Source organism: Parasteatoda tepidariorum, chromosome 12 (genome assembly GCF_982258835.1).
Source record: "Parasteatoda tepidariorum strain Cologne lab strain chromosome 12, Ptep-v5.0, whole genome shotgun sequence".
NCBI lineage: Eukaryota > Metazoa > Arthropoda > Arachnida > Araneae > Theridiidae > Parasteatoda > Parasteatoda tepidariorum.
In genome coordinates, this window is record NC_141766.1 from 13,349,748 (window position 1) to 13,367,594 (window position 17,847).

The window sequence follows — 17,847 nt, forward strand, 5'->3', positions numbered from 1 at the left end:
ACATTACATGCATTACATTACACGCATTACATTACACGCATTACATTACACGCACTACATTACAAGCATACATTGCATGCATTACATTCAATCGCTTACCTTACACACTTTACATTGCACGTACATTACACGCAAATTGCATACATTACATTGCGTACATACATTACATGCATTACATTACATGCTTTGCATTACACGCATTCCCTTATGTGCATTGCATTACATGCATTATATTGCGCGCTTACATTACACGCATTACATTACATGCATGTATTACACGCATTTCTCTACCCACATACATTGCACGCCTACATTACACGCATACACTAAACACATAACATTACACGCATTGCAATAATCACATACCTTACACTCATTACATTACACGTACATCAAACGCATACATTACAGGAATTACATTACACGCATTACATTATACGCATATATTACATGCATTATATTATAGGCATGAATTACATTATATGCATACATTACATGCACTACATTGCACGCATACAATACATGCATTTATTAAATGCATTACATTATAGGCATACATTGCATGTACTACATTACATGCACACATTATATGACTTACATTACATGCATATATTACGCGCACTACATTGCAAATATATATTACATGTTTGAATTACATGTATTACATTACATGCATTACATAACATGCATACATTGCATTACATGCACACATTGCATGCATAAATTGCATTACACGCATTACATTACATGCATACATCACATGCATTTATTACATGCATTACATTACACGTAAAGCATTAAATGCATACATTACACGCATTACATTAATCGCATACCTTACAAGCATTATATTACACGTACATTACACGTATACATTACAGGTATTATAATAATTGCATACATTACACGCAATAGATTACACTCATACGTTACACCCATTACATTACATGCATTATGTTACATGCATGTATTACGAGCATACATTATATGCATAGCTTTACATGCATAAATTACACGCACTACATTGCATGCATGCATGTAATGTACTCATACATTGCATTACATGCATTGCATTACTTGCTTACATTACATGCATTACATTACACGCATCACATTAGACGCATTATATTAGACGCATAACATTTACACGCATGTATTACACGTATTGCATTACTTGCTTAAATTATATGCATTACATTACACGCATTGCATAGCACGCATTACATTACACGCATAACTTTACATGCATTGCATAAAACGCGTAATATTATCCTCATTTCATTACACGTATTGCATTACATGCATACGTCACACGCATACATTACATACATAGCATTACAAGGCATACCTTACATGCGTTACATTACATAATTACACGCATGTGTTGCATGCATTACATTACATGCATACATTTCATCACACGCATACATTACATCACACGCATACATTACATGCATTACATTACGTGTAGTACATTGCATGCATACATTACTCGCATTGCATTACACGTATTACATTACACGCATCACATTACAAGCATAAATTTCACTCATTACATTGCACGCATAATTACACACATTGCATTAAAGGCTTTACATGCATTACAGTACACGCTTTGCATTACATGCATTACTTTACACGCATTACATAACATCATTACACGCATTTCATTACATCATTACACTCATACATTGCATGCATTACATTACATGCATACATTGCATGCATTACATTACATGCATACATTGCATGCATTACATTACATGCATACATTGCATGCATTGCATTACATGCATTACATTACATCATTGCATGCATTCACTGCATGCAAACATTACATGAATTGCATTACATGCATTACATGACATGCATTATATTATATGCATACCTTGCATGCAGTACATTACATGCATACATTACAAGCACACATTACATGCATGCAATGTTGCATTACACGAATTGCATTATGTGCATTACATTTCACGCTTTACATTACACGCATTGCATTACATGCATTACATTTCATGCATTGCTTTATTCGCACTACAGTGCACGCATACATCACATGCATTATATTACACACATTACGTTGCACGCATAATAGTACACCTATTACTTTGTACTACATTACACGCATACATTGCATGTATATAATGTACACTTATATTGCATTACATACATACATTATTTGCATTGCATTACCCGCATACATTGCACGCATTAAGTAACAAGCATTACATTATACGCATAACATTACATACATTACATTACCTGCATAACATTACACGCATTACATTACATGCATACATTACATGCATTACATTACATGCATTGCATTTCACACATACATTACATGCAATGCAGTACATGCATACTTTACATGCATTACATTAGTTGCACGCATTACATGTATTACATTGCACGCATAATTATACGTATTGCATCACACGCATTGCATTATTCGCACTACATTACACGCATTAAATAGCAAGCATTACATTGCACGCATTACATCACACGCATTGTATTACATGCATACATTAAACGCATTTATTACACGCATTACATTTGACGAATTGTATTACACGCATTGCGTCACACCCATCACATCACATGCATTACATTACAAGCATACATCACACGCATAGTACATTGCACGCACTACTTTACACGAGTAATTATACGTATTGCATTACACGCATTTCATTACAAGCATTAAATTTCGCGCATTGCATTACACACATTACATTTCATCATCACACGCATACATTACACGCATACATTACATGAATTACATAACATGCATACATTACACTTATTGCCTTACACTTATTGCATTTCACGCATTACATTGCATGAATACATTACACGCATTCATAACACGCATTGCATTACACTCATTACATTACACGCATTGCATCACACCCATTACATTGCATTACGCGCATTGCATTGCATGCATACCTTACATGCATTACATTACACGCATTACTTTACGCGCATTGCATTACATACGTACATTACATGTATTACATTACACATGTACACTCATACACACGCAGTAATAAAATTGGAAAATAAATTACCAATGCCCATTAGTGGGATCATTGGGGGGGGGGACTTAGAATAAATCTAATCCATAAACAGAGTTCATATCTGACGCACGATCTCAATTAAAACCTTTCCCACGGAGAAAGTAATAATATTGATCTAATTATTTTAGAAAATGTGGCAAAGTAGCTTTTGTAACTGATCAGTTCCCCGTTACTAAGTCCTATTAATATTTAAATAAATTGTATTAATAATAATAAAAGTCCTCAGCAAGATAAAATCCGTCTGAAACTAATCATCAACAAGTTGGCCTCCCCTAGAATTAAATAAAATATTGTTTCTAAAGTGCCACTTCTGCTAAATTAAAAATATGTTTTAACCGTAATTGCATTACAGGGATAATTTCAAAAAAAGTTTTTTTTTGAATTATAAAAATGAGCTAAGACATTCAAGGCTATTCATTCTAAGACTACTGTGAATTATTTTTCCGTTGACTTTAAATTCCCTTTTTCCCTTCATTTTATAATTTTTTCCCAACCAAAGGTGAAATCATGTTTGAGCAACAAATATATAAAGTTCAATACTCGTCTGCTAATAAATTACTCTTTATATTATGAAATTAACGTTTTCATCCAATTTTATCTATTTATGAAAAGTATCCTTTATAATTCTCTTCGTCGTAATGACTCAGTCTTGAATTTAAATATTGTAGTGTTGGATTAAGTGTCCTCTCTGATTCATGTGCAACACGAAAGTTTTATATCTAACGACTACATGATTTTCCTGGAACTTTATTAAAAAATTCAAGGAACTCTTAAGTGAACTATCTTCACATTGAATCGGTATTAAAGTTTAGGTTAGAAACTTTTTATTTCTCGATAAAAAGGACTATAATGAATATTATTTTAAGTAATTTTTTATGAAAATGGGTAAATATTTAAAATTGGCTTTAAAAAATAATATTTTGATTAATATTATTGATTGAAGTGTTCATAACAGTATTTAAATTGATTCTTTATGATAATAGCATTTTAAAATGCTTCAAGTAATGTTCTATTAATTTAAAATCTGAAATATCAAGTTCATAGTGTTTATTTATTGAAATTGTTAAAATGTGGAAAGACTTTCTATCATTTGCTGTACCCATCCCTGAGCATTGTGGGGAAAAATACTAAAGTATTGCTTGTTGGAGATCGGACATTTGTCCTTTTATGGAAATAAATTGCATTGTGAACTTATCTTTAAAAATAAAACTCTTCATTATATTTATGAAATTTTAATTTCTTGTTAATGAATATAATTGATTATGCAAGTACACGCATTATGCATATAGTATTTTTTATAATTTTACGATAATTAATATTTTTATTCACATTTAACCCCCCAAATATATTCCCTTCATTTGAAAACAAAAAAAAAACAAAAAAAAACGAGCATTTTACAATTTTCTTAGAATTATAATAATTGCTACAACTATCAGACGTTGACTTATCTAATTATTGCCTAAAAATGAAAAGTAAATATATTGTATAATATCATGTGTTAGAATTACTTATTTCTTACGATCGTATTTCAAATACATTTGAAAGTATCTGAGAAGAAAAGAAATTCATAATTTAGAAATTAATACGTAAAATATTTTTTAAAGGAAATATTATATAATGAATAATAAGAGACGTACATAAGAATTAAATTTTAAGTTTTTACATCACTGAAGAATTTATGTACTTATAACTATTTCAAGAACTGGATTTTTCAGAGATTCTTCAAATTTTTGAACATTTTACGAAGAAATTGTTTGAATTTTTTACTTATTATAAATTATCAAACATCTAACAATGAAAAATCGAATTGATATAGATAATTGTCATTTTGATACTTTTTAATGTTATCGTATAATTTAGTTATGTTTAGTTAGTTATAAATATTTAAAATTGGCTTTAAAAAATAATATTTTGATTAATACTATTGATTGAAGTGTTCATAACGGTATTTAAATTGATTCTTTATGATAATAACATTTTAAAATGCTTCAAGTAATGTTTTATTAATTTAAAATCTGAAATATCAAGTTCATAGTGTTTATTTATTGAAATTGTTAAAATGTGGAAAGACTTTCTCTCATTTGCTGTACCCATCCCTGAGCATTGTGGGGAAAAATACTAAAGTATTGCTTGTTGGAGATCAAACATCTGTCCCTTTATGGAAATAAATTGCATTGTGAACTTATCTTTAAAAATAAAACTCTTCATTATATTTATGAAATTTACCATTATACCGAGTGTTTTAGTCGACCGCAAGACAGGGTGAGTTCTGACCAATATGTTATCCCATTGGTCAAATCAGCTGGGGAGGATATATACAATATTAAATCTAATCCATAAACAGAGTTTATATCTAGCGTGCAATTAATTAAAACCTTTCCCAAGAAGAAAGTAATAATATTGATCTAATTATTTCAAAAAGTGTGATGGTGGGGATCGAATTCACGACCTCTCGGCCATTGGCTCACCGCCCTACCAAACAGGTGACCCTGGTTCTCCAGAAAGTTATAAAAACCCTCAGCGAGTTCAAATCCTTCTCAAATTAAGCATCACCATGTGGACAACTCGTTGTTGAGGTAATTAGCAGATCCAAAAAAAGAGATTTAATAGAGATTTAATAGAGATCTGACTATAATCTCTCTGAGGACGGCTATACCCATCATTTGCGTTCATATCTCAAACAATCGGATGATTATAGCCGTCATTTGCGGTAACGTGTTCTTGCTTCAGTGAGTCATAATTGCCATGTCTCCGAAATGTGTCGGGAGATTTTATTTTTAATTTGGTAACAAAATGTATTTTTTGTCTTTGTTTCACAGAGTTGATTAATAACGATTTTAATAACCACTATACACAAATATTCAGTTAAATAAAATATATAAAAACTTAAGGAAACTTATTAAACATATCACCAACATTCATTTAAAAAAATATTTCCAGTATACAGTTCGGTTGCAGTATCACTACCACTGCAAATATTCTAAATAAAAAGGGTAAAGAACTGACTATGCAAATATTGTATTCTTACAGTTATAAGAAAAATGTAATACTGGTAGCGAGGCAAATTTTGTTCACATGGTTAACTTCATGCTATTTTGTAAAAGAAGAATGTCTGCTTAAGTCCCACCCAAGGCTTACTATGTTAGTACGTCCCACCAGACCTCTAGATTTTGCAGTGGTATACAAAAATACTAATGTTCAACTCCGTAGCCTTGTAATTTTGAACCCAATCCTGAATACAAGGGGACTTCTGAATCAAGTATTGGGAAAAATTTGCCTTCGTAGAGGACTTTTTGATGGAACTAACCAGCATTTGCATTACATGGAGAGGAAACTTGAGAAGAGCTTATAAGCAGTCTTCGTAATAATGTATAAAACAACAAGAAATAACTTTGTAAAATCAAATGCAGATGTTATATATATATACATATATATATATATATATATATATATATATATATATATATATATATATATATATATATATATATAAATGTATCAGGGTTGTCAATACTTTTTGACACGACGAGTCAAAAACTGCCGAAATTCGTCAAGAACTCTCAAAAACCTCCCTTAGGAAAATTTGCCATAGAGAAGCCTATGGTAATCTATGGCAACCTATGGCTACCATAGAAATTTGTATGGCAAGATACCATACGCCTATGGTTACCATAGAGATTTGTATGGCACAACCCCATAAGCCTATGGCTACCGTAGAAATTTGTATGGCAAGATATCATAAGTCAATGGCTACCATAGAAATTTGTATGGCAAGATACCATAGGCCAATGGTAACCATAGAGACACTTATGGCACGTCACCATTCTCCTATGGCAACCATAAAAATTTGTATGGCAGTATACCATAGGCCAATGGTAAAAATACAGATTTGTATGGCAGTATACCATAGGCCAATGGTAACCATAAGGATTTGCATGGCACGTCACCATTGGCCTATGGCAACCATAGAAATTTGTATGGCAGTATACCATAGGCCAATGGTAACCATAAAGATTTGTATGGCAGTATACCATAGGGAAAAGCTGATCTAGATCCCCACCAACGAAACAACATCTTCTATGGAGTCCTCAAAAATATCTTCTAAAAGAAGGAAATATCCATTTTTCCACCCCGAAGTTAATTAAATTCAACATGCTATCTCACAAGGTATTCCTGGTGAGTCTTTTCCGGCCTCCGGGTGGCCAATTTTTCCATTTTTGTGTGTTTGAAATCCGATGTTCCATTGATTTAGGCTTAGAGTATCAGACCGCCATATTAACGTGTATTCCACTACTAATGGAATCTTTCGCTAACTTTGGCTACTTATTTTAATATTTTTTCGATCTCATTCTTGGTCTAAAACATTTTATTGCAAACGCATATGCGATTATCTATCTGAATTTATTAAGTTTTTAATTTCCGGCTGTCTGGTACTTTTATTATCGGTATCTTTTCAAAATATGTCACGATTGGGAATAGGTTTTCGCTATGTTAAATTTTGCTATTTGTTAATTGACGCTATTATATAACTAATTATGATGCCAATCAATCAAATTAACGTTTTTTATACTCGCTCCGACCTCCAGACCCACTTTCTATTTTCTTGTTTCTTACAGTTTTAACAAATATTGGTTACCTGTACTCAATATATTTTGTTCCCAATCAACATCAACTAATATTTTCCCCATCCACTAATATTTTCCCACTCCGACCACCGGACCCATTTTCTAACGGTTAGTACTAACCGTTTAAAATTTATTTGAATAAGAACAGCATTCAGAAAGGATTCTGCAAGTGAAACAGGGGAAGTTTATCAAAAAAATTTTTAAAAAAAAGCTTTCTGGATACATATTTATTCTACAATTATTAAGTTTTGCAGTTTTTAATATCCATTGCGAAAGATTCTTGTAAGTAACTATTTTTTGATGTATGGTAAAATATCAACGAGAAATGTTGCCATAGCTGTATGGCAAAGGTGTACCATAGCCTATGGAAAAATATTTCGTCATAAGCTGTAGCACATCTTAGTTTTATGGCAAAAATTTGCCATATAAAAAAATGCCATAGGATATTCCTATGGGGTTTTGCCTATGGTAAAATTTTGCCATATACGTACGGCAAAATTTTGCCATATAAAAAAATGTCATAGGATATTCCTATGGGGTTTTGCCTATGGCAAAATTTTGCCATATACGTATGGTAAAATTTTGGTATACATGTATGGCAAAAATTTGCCATAAGATATTCCTATGGGGTTTTGCCTATGGTAAAATTTTGCCATACACTTTTGCCATATACGTATGGCAAAATTTTGCCATACATGTATGGCTAAAGTGTAAGGCAAAATTTTGCCATAGGCAAAACCCCATAGGAATATCCTATGGCATTTTTTTATGGCAAACCTATGGCAAATTTTCCTAAGGGCTGGAGCAATAACTATTATAATTATGATTTATATTATATATCATATTTAAAAAATGACGAAAAAATTATTAAAACTATTAAATGGTTTTTCTAATGGTAATCTTAATACTTTAAGACCCATATTATAACTATTCGGTTTATTTAACAGGTAGTAGTATACATATATGGCAGTACTTTTACTTTCGTTACTTGTACCGCCGGTACAAGTAAAAAGTACGTACTTTTACTTGTACTTCGTTACTTTTTAAATTTAGTACTTTTACTTGTACTTTCGTTACTTTTTTAGGGAAAAAGTACAAGTACTTGTAACGGAAATTTCGAATGAAATCGTTACGTTTTTCTAAAACTCGGTAAGCTTTCTTAAAAAAAAAAAAAAAAAAAAAAAAATGCTTATGTTATTTTAATTTATAAAATTAATGTGCAATATATATGCATTCACAACTAACTTCGTGTTTAAATACATTCTGTTTCAACTTATACTGCACATTCAATTATTTTTTACTAGCTCAAAGATCACAAAGCTATCTGAAACCCCGTGTTTGCTTTGTTTATGTTTGTGCTTTTAAAACGCGTTTTCATAGAGTAAAACAATTTTAAATTAATGGTAATTTAAATAAATAAAAATAATAAACTAAAAATAAAAATCAATAGATAAAATTTCTTTTTCGTGAAAATCCATAAAAAGTTTGATATTAAAATTATATTTGATTGAATTAAATTATATTTGATGTTTGATTTTAAAATTGTATTATACGATTATATTATAAAATTGTAATATAATATTCTTCCGAATTTAAAAATAAATTAATGTCCATAACTTTCAAAATTAAAAATAATTAAATAAATAACAACAATTTTGCAAAAAACATTAAAGAACATAAGAATATTATTCAATAAAATTTCAGGTTTCTTTGAATCTTCGATTTCCTAGAAATGTACTTTTAAATCGTTATTTTATTTGTTTAGTACTTGTACTTTTACTTTTACTCGTTACTTTTTAAAATAAGAACCTTTTACTTTTTACTCGTTACTTTTTTTAAAAATACTTGTACTTTTACTCGTTACTTTTTAAAAGTAACGTTGCCATGTATGGTAGTATATTAGCCACAGACAGAGGCGCATCTATAGAAAGAAGCGTCTATGGCAAATCTCTTAATGGCACCCTTCCAAAATATTAATATTCTCTTTCTTTTTTAATGCAATACAAAATGAAAGCATTGTTTGAAGTATTTAACTCTTTTAGCAATATTGCAAAAATATTACATTGCATTTTTTTAAAAACAGATTGTTAAATAAATAAATATTAAATATAGTAATAAAATTATCTCTTCTTAATTGTTATGCATTCACGTGTATTCGAAATCATCATTGGTTAGAAATAAAAAGACTGTTTTATTATATTTATAGAAAATTCTACTGTGTTTTTTCAATTGTCAATAAAAAATTCTAATAAGTTGTTTAATTAAGCATATTTTAAAGTTTCACAAATATAATTTGATAATAAAAATACGCACACACAACAAATGTAGCTCTGAGTTAAAGAAGAACTATAACATAACCGGATGATTACCCAACATTTTCAAAATTAAAGCTGAAGGAAATTGATTTTTCTTAAATAATCACGCTTTGCTAACATCAAAGCAATAAAATCATTGCGATATAATAAAATCATTAAAGATCACAGTGTAAAGAATTACGATTTGTTATGATAATTACAAATTAAATAGCTACAAACAAATGATATATTTCGGTTAGTTTATTTACTGTTCAATAAAAAATCCAATGCTCTTAACATAATTACATATATATATAAGTTTTACATAAACATTATATGAACAGGTAATAAGGAAAAATATACACATAATTACAAGCAAAACACTAGACTTAATAGCAACAATAATACTTTCTTTAATGAGAAATAAATTAGAGGAAGTTGACGTCTTAATTTAAGAATATCCAGAAATAATTAATTTGCTAACAGTAAACAGAAAAGGGAAAAAGTAAAGAAAAAGACCAGAATACATTCTGGTATATTAAAAAAAAAATTATGAAAAATTCCCTTTGCATCACAATGGAATAAATTAAAGATAAAGCAAAAAATTAAACAGATTTGAATTATAAATTTTTAGAGGTTCAGTGCGCAAAAAAATAAATAAACGGACCACCCTGATAACCTTTGATCTAATGATCAGATATTCACTTTCTTCTCATCTTAATGGTTCAAGGAGGTGACTTAAAATATAATAATTAATAGGTGCGGGGGCGGTATTTTAAGTTACGAAATTAGGTACTAAAACGTACTTTCTCTGAACTTTCTGTTTATACATGCCATTTTTTCGAATGATTTCGATTTCTGAACCCTAAAATATAGTGGGCAGTCGCTATCAGAAAAGTAATTCGAGAGCTTTTCAAGCAAATTTAAATTTTTTCCCCCGAACAATTATTATGGTCATTTATAATTGCGTAAATTGTTAAAATATAACTTTTAGTAAATATTTATTATTTTATTTAATAAGAGCCGTAACAAAATTTGAATTGTAAGGTAAACATCATTTTTTACATCATTTTAAAAGAAGGTAACCTAACATGGGAAAATACAATAATTCAGCAAAATTGATAAGACAGTTAATGAGAAATTAAGTTTTAAATTTTCAACTTTTTTAAAATTTGATTTCTCAGAAATCTGAACTCCATATTCAAACATGAATTTGAACCAACCTGCAGAACGAGTTTTTTTTAATAAAAAAAACTTTTTAAAACTAATCAAAATTAATTAGATTTAAAAGTTATTTCAAAAGAAAAAGAGGAATATAAATCATTGAAATATTTGAGGAGAAGATGGCTTTTTCCATCTTCATGAAAATACATTATAAGAATACGCATGCTTTATAACTAAACAGGTTCTAATTTTTCAAGACATTAGATGCTTATTGTTTTTTTTTTAATATTTTTAAAATAAAGAAAATTATTTAGGGGAAAATATAATATTGTGATTGTCACTTTATTGATAACTTTTTTTTCGAGTTACTAAACTGTTGCAACGGTTGGTTATAAACTACATATTATTGCCTTAATATTATTTTGTTACCATTTTACTTTTATAAGAAATAAATATTATATATAAATAGAGCACACTTTATGACATATTATAGCGTTAATATTATTTTGTTACCATTTTACTTTGATTATAAGAAATAAATATTATATATAAATAGAGCACACTTTATGACATATTATAGCGTTAATATTATTTTGTTACCATTTTACTTTGATTATAAGAAATAAATATTATATATAAATAGAGCACACTTTATGACATATTACAGCGTTAATATTATTTTGTTACCATTTTACTTTGATTATAAGAAATAAATATTATATATAAATAGAGCACACTTTATGACATATTATAGCGTTAATATTATTTTGTTACCATTTTACTTTGATTATAAGAAATAAATATTATATATAAATAGAGCACACTTTATGACATATTATAGCGTTAATATTATTTTGTTACTATTTTACTTTGATTATAAGAAATAAATATTATATATAAATAGAGCACACTTTATGACATATTATAGCGTTAATATTATTTTGTTACCATTTTACTTTGATTATAAGAAATAAATATTATATATAAATAGAGCACACTTTATGACATATTATAGCGTTAATATTATTTTGTTACCATTTTACTTTGATTATAAGAAATAAATATTATATATAAATAGAGGTCACTTTATGAACCCTTTTAAAAACAGTATAATAATTTTTTCTAGTAATATGATATGGAGTGACATAAATGTAATGTAAGTGATATAGATTGTAAAAGATTTACAAAATTAAGAAAAATAGTATCATTTAATCTATTTTTTTATATTTTTTTTTATAAAAAGGGAAGAAAATGGCAATCTGAAATAAAAGAAAAGATGTAGAAGAAATATTTACGAAATTTTTTGCCCGAGAAATATGGAAGCGTGTTCCATAACTCGAAGACAGTTTGATAAAATTTATTAAATAAATATAGTTCAAAAATTCAAAACATACATGTCTTTAAAAATTAAGAAATTCTTTCTTTTTTTTTAATTAGCAAGTAGAAGGATTATTGATATTTACACTTAAAGCATTAAAATATAATAAAAATTGTGAGTGAATAATACTTCTGTGACTTGAGAGTACAAAAGAGAGAGAGAGAGAGAGAGAGAAATCAATGCTAACAACTGACGATATGTTCCTTAATCTGACCATTAAATTGAAAGAAGAAGAAGAAAAAAATCGAATTTTTACGAGTGGTTTTACTCAGAATTTATTTATAAATGAATAAAAAGAAAAACATTTTTAGGTAGTTGGAAACTATTTGCTGAACGTAATGAATGTTACGATAATATATATATATATATATATATATATATATATATATATATATATATATATATATATATATATATATATATATATATATATATATATATATATATATATATATATATATATATATATATATATATATATATATATATATATATATATATATATATATATATATATATATATATATATATATATATATATATATAAATGCTTTAGGGAAAAGAGGAGTTAAAGTAGGAGTAAATGAAAATGATTTTAAATATAATGAATAAAATGATTCAATAAAAAGATCATCGATAAAATGAGTACTAAGCATGCTTGGGGACTAAACACTGGGGGTTCCGCATTCGGCTGACCACCCAACCGGAACTTCTGCTCCTGCACTCCAGAGCCCAAGGTCAAGAAAACTGAGATGAGCACAGTAGGCCTTGGTCTTCTATGGGCTGTCGTGCCACTGAGTTAAGTTTTAGTAGAATAAGATGATTGCTGTGCTTCCTTTCCTTCTTTTTTCTTCTTCTTTTGATTAAGCTGGTTGTTAATGCACTTTGATTTCAAATGTGTTACCAAATGATAAATTGAATAAATTTCAATTATACATATTTTTATTTCTAATTATTTAATATTTTCAACACAAAAATCTTGGTTTTTGATTTGGGTTGAGTTTAATATCAAAATAATTCAAGAACATAATTGATTGATCATTTATAATTTTATATGTATGTTTATTTAGAAATACTTCTTAATTATAATGGCTAATAATCATCCTTAGACTAAAAGGGTTTTTGACATTTATCAAAAACTATGTCAAAAAGGGTTTTTTGACATGACTGATAAAACCACGGTTAAAACTGGAAAAAACTAGCAATTGTCAAAAACTTGCCAACCCTGATATATATATATACAAATATCTTTATATATGTACATATACATACATGTTTATATATGTATGACTACCACCACGCCTTATTTTGTAAAGAAAGTATATCAATTACTAGCATTCTAATGTTTTTATAGAACATCAAAGTGATGTCCTAAAAGAGGAAATTTCTAGTAGTATATTAACGTAAATTTACGTCCATTATTATAAATTGGTATGACAAACCTACCAACTGTTCTGGATTTCCCGGTAGATTTTATATTTAATATGGTTGTAAAACTTTCACTTTCATACTTGATTCCTAATTTGTTTCAATTTGAATTTAGCTACCACTCTATCAAAATAGACGCATAAAGAGCTTATTGTGTTTAAAGTGTTAGATAAAGCAAGTATTTGCTTACAATATCACAGTTATTTCACTACCACTGCTTTACTGATGATCCGTAAAGTTAATGTTTACAAATTATTCAGATACAACAAGCAAATTGAGAACACAATTTAAGAAAATGGCTTAGAAAATAACAGAAATGAATGGTAAACCAGGGTATCTTTTTTCGCAAAAAGATACCCTGGTTTACCATTTATTTAATAAGAACCATTTATTCAATAAGAATATATATTTTTTTTCAAAGGATTGACCGTAGTGTGTTCGGCCGTTCAACCTGAAACTCACCTCAAGCAATCGAAACCTGTTTCTGGAAAGATGGAGTGAAGTTCATTTATAGCAAGCTTCATCAGTAGAAGAAGACTGGAAGTGAAGGAGGATTGATCGGTTGATTTATCGGCATGTGCAGCATCGTTTGTTTCATTTTTTGTTGTGAGGTGTGCATCAAGGAAACATGAATATCACCGGAAGGAAGTACTTCCTTATCATCTTTATGATCCTGCAATATCAATGGATTATCACAACATCCGAATATGTTGAAGGTACTGTACTCCTTTAACGGTTTTTAATAGACTTATTTTTTTAATTGGTTAAAATCAATCGAAACTAATTACTTTAACAGAGATTTTAGAATAATTTGACAACAAACAAACATAAATTTTTTTTTAAAATAATTTTGATTTAATAAGCGAATGGAAGCAAATAATGATAAGACAATTTCTGTAACGTCCAAATAAATAATGATAAGACAATTTAAGCAACGTCTAAATAAATAATGATAAGACAATTTAAACAACGTCCAAATAAATAATGATAGGACAATTCAACCCTTTAGTGGGCCATTTATTTCTAGTAGAGGTAAATTAAAGAATTTTTGGAATTGAAATTCATATAAGAATAGTAATTGATATAAGAAATAAAAAACTCATTTAGCTTCAGGAAAATTAATTTAAATTTTAGTGCCATTTTTTTTCGGTGGTGGTAAGTATATTTACCACGACCTATTGGGAACTTATTGGCTTTTATTTTTCTTTATTCATGAAATAAATGTTATAAGTGCTACAAACTTTAGAATTATGCATTTTATAACTTTTATACGTTTTCTTATACAAAAAAAATGGTGGCTAATTTTATTCTAACGCTCTTCAAGAAAGCTGAAGTTATTAACAAATATAAACCTAAATTAAAAGTGGTAGAAAAGTTAACAAGGACTTTAAAAATTGGTGGTAAGTATACTTACCACGGTTTTCGAAAGGGTTAAACAACGTTCAAATAAATAATGATAAGACAATTAAAACAGCTTCCAAATTATCTGTGGTGGAAATTTAATTTCATTCATTTAATAGTTTTCAACATTTAAATTTCTTAATTTGTTACGATTAAGTGTAAATAACTATTCGAAAAGAATATTGAATAGAATTTGAGTAAATAATCTAATAAACAGATAAGAAAATATTCGATTCATCTGAAGGCAAGGATTTGATTGCATTCTTTTTTCGTAAACTTTTCAAATTCTTTACTATTAATCAAGACTTTAACAGAATAGAGAAGATGATTTAAAGCTAATCGAAGTAATTAGGCTAAATAAGCTAATTAAAACTTATCATCGATTTAAAGGTCACATTACCTAATAAATAACTCAAGTAGCGAAAAAAGTTTATTTCGCTTAATGATATGTTTGGTGTTACTCAAAACTTCTAACACTTAAAAGATACTTTTTGTTCGCTTAAACCAGTAGATTCCAATAAAAAAGCCATTTATTTTAAACTAAAAAGAAAGGAAAAAAAAAACAATTAACTCCCTTATCAGTTTCAGAACTGAATAAGATTCTTCTTTTACTGATTCCATGTTAGCTAAAATGTTTCATCCCAAAGAGAAGAAGAATTCTCCTATTGTTTTATTTTTAATGCAACCATTGATTAACCCATTCTCTGTCGAGATTGTGTAAATATTTTTCGTAAACAGCCTTTTAAAAAAAAAAGTGTTTGTATACATGTCACATATGTGACGCAAGAAAGTAAATAGTTTCCATTGTTAACATTCACCTTTAACTGTAAGATATAAAGATTATACAGGGTAGGGTTTCAGATTGATATAAAGATTATACAGAGACTGGAAACACTTCACTATGGAAACACTTCTATACTAGCACCTTTTTTTTCACATTCCTCAAAAAAATACGAAGAGAATTATTTTAAAACTTTAGAAGTGTTAAAGTCATGCGAATTCTCATACATATCAATAAAGTTTAAAGCTTTTAGAGATTTTAGGGATCAGCAACTAGTTATGAACGAAAAATAATGTTTCACATCCTATGCAAAAAAATACAGTAATAAGCTTATTACGTATATCATTTACTCTGGTTATCATGTTTCTAACCTCGAACTATCGTTGAACAGCCAACCCAATTTTGGGTTTACGACTACTTATGTTCATCTCCGTTGCCTTATAATTTTGAACCCAATCTAGAAGACAAGGGAACTTCTGGATCAAGTATTAGGAGAAATTCGCCTTCGCATGGTGGTCTTTTGATGGAACTAACCCGCATTTGCGAAACATGGAGAGGAAGACCACGAGAACCTCCCACGGTTAGCCTGACGGCAAGGGGACTCTAACCCATGATCCGTCTACCACTGAGGATATTTCGCGTCAGCACTGTGGTTGGCGCAAGCTGGATGTGGAATTCGTATTGACCAACCATCGCTGAGATTCGAACCCGGTTCACCGTTCACCTCATTGGAAGACTCATTCAAGCTAGGTTTCGGAAATTTTGTGCAGATATTGCATAATATTATTGCAGTTATTGCAGTTATAATATTAAGTAATTGATATAAGCTGCAACTTTATCGCTAGATTTTTTGGCTTAGGATGTTCAAAATTTTTTTTTTTACCCCCCCCCCCCCATTTTTTTTTCATAATTTATTACCGATCCTTCAAACTTCTGAAAGTTTTAAATTTTTTTGATATGTATGAGAAATCGCATAACCTTAACACTTCTAAAGTTTTAAAGCAATGATCTGAGTATTTCCTGAAAAATATGAAAAAAAATGATTTAGCATAGAAGTGTTTCCGATTTTAATTTTGAAAAAAAAAAAAAAATGCTAAGAATGATATAATTAAGATACCACCCTTTTTCGGAAAATATCTCAAAATAGAAATATTTGTACGTAATAGGGAAAGAAATTAAAAGCTGTTATATTATTTTTATAACATCAGCAACTTGGCGCTACTGTGACTTGGAATTATATGTGTTTTATTTGCCTCAACCAATCTCGAATTTCAAACCTTGTTACTTTTTGTATTTCAAATTGCGCGTGCATACACTACTGCAGTGTTTCCCAAACTTATAACTTTTGTGTACCCTTTCTAAATTTTTCGTAAAGCTGTGTACCACTAATAAAAAATGAATGTATTTTTTACTATAAAAAATTGCACAAAAGTTAAAAATCACAACTGGCTGTTGACACCACTAATTATTAATTTTTAACTTTGCAAAAAATAGCCAATAGAAAAATACGTAATCGTAAATTTTCATGGCTAGCTTTATTTTTAAATAAAAGTTTTTGAAATTTCCGTTTGTTGCAAAATATTTCGCATAAGAACGCGTACCCCCGCTAAACTGCTCCCGTACCCCTAGGGGTACGCGTACCACACTTTGGGAAACACTGCACTACTGGAAGAGATTACTT

At 29.0% G+C, this 17,847-nt stretch overlaps 1 protein-coding gene and 1 long non-coding RNA gene across 3 annotated transcripts in view; one reads left to right on the forward strand and one right to left on the reverse strand.

Moving 5' to 3' along the window:
• LOC139427220 (uncharacterized) overlaps positions 1–17,847 on the reverse strand; it is a 67,696-nt gene that overhangs the window by 33,651 nt on the left and 16,198 nt on the right. For both annotated transcript variants that reach the window (XR_011638355.1, XR_011638354.2), the window contains exon 2: positions 14,447–14,657. This is a non-coding gene — a long non-coding RNA (uncharacterized LOC139427220). The remainder of the gene's footprint in view (positions 1–14,446; positions 14,658–17,847) is intronic.
• LOC107449501 (uncharacterized) overlaps positions 14,562–17,847 on the forward strand; it is a 76,525-nt gene continuing 73,239 nt past the window's right edge. The window contains exon 1 of the mRNA XM_043049317.3: positions 14,562–14,700. Within this exon, the coding sequence (XP_042905251.1) occupies positions 14,613–14,700 (88 nt within the window). The 5' untranslated portion in view covers positions 14,562–14,612. The remainder of the gene's footprint in view (positions 14,701–17,847) is intronic.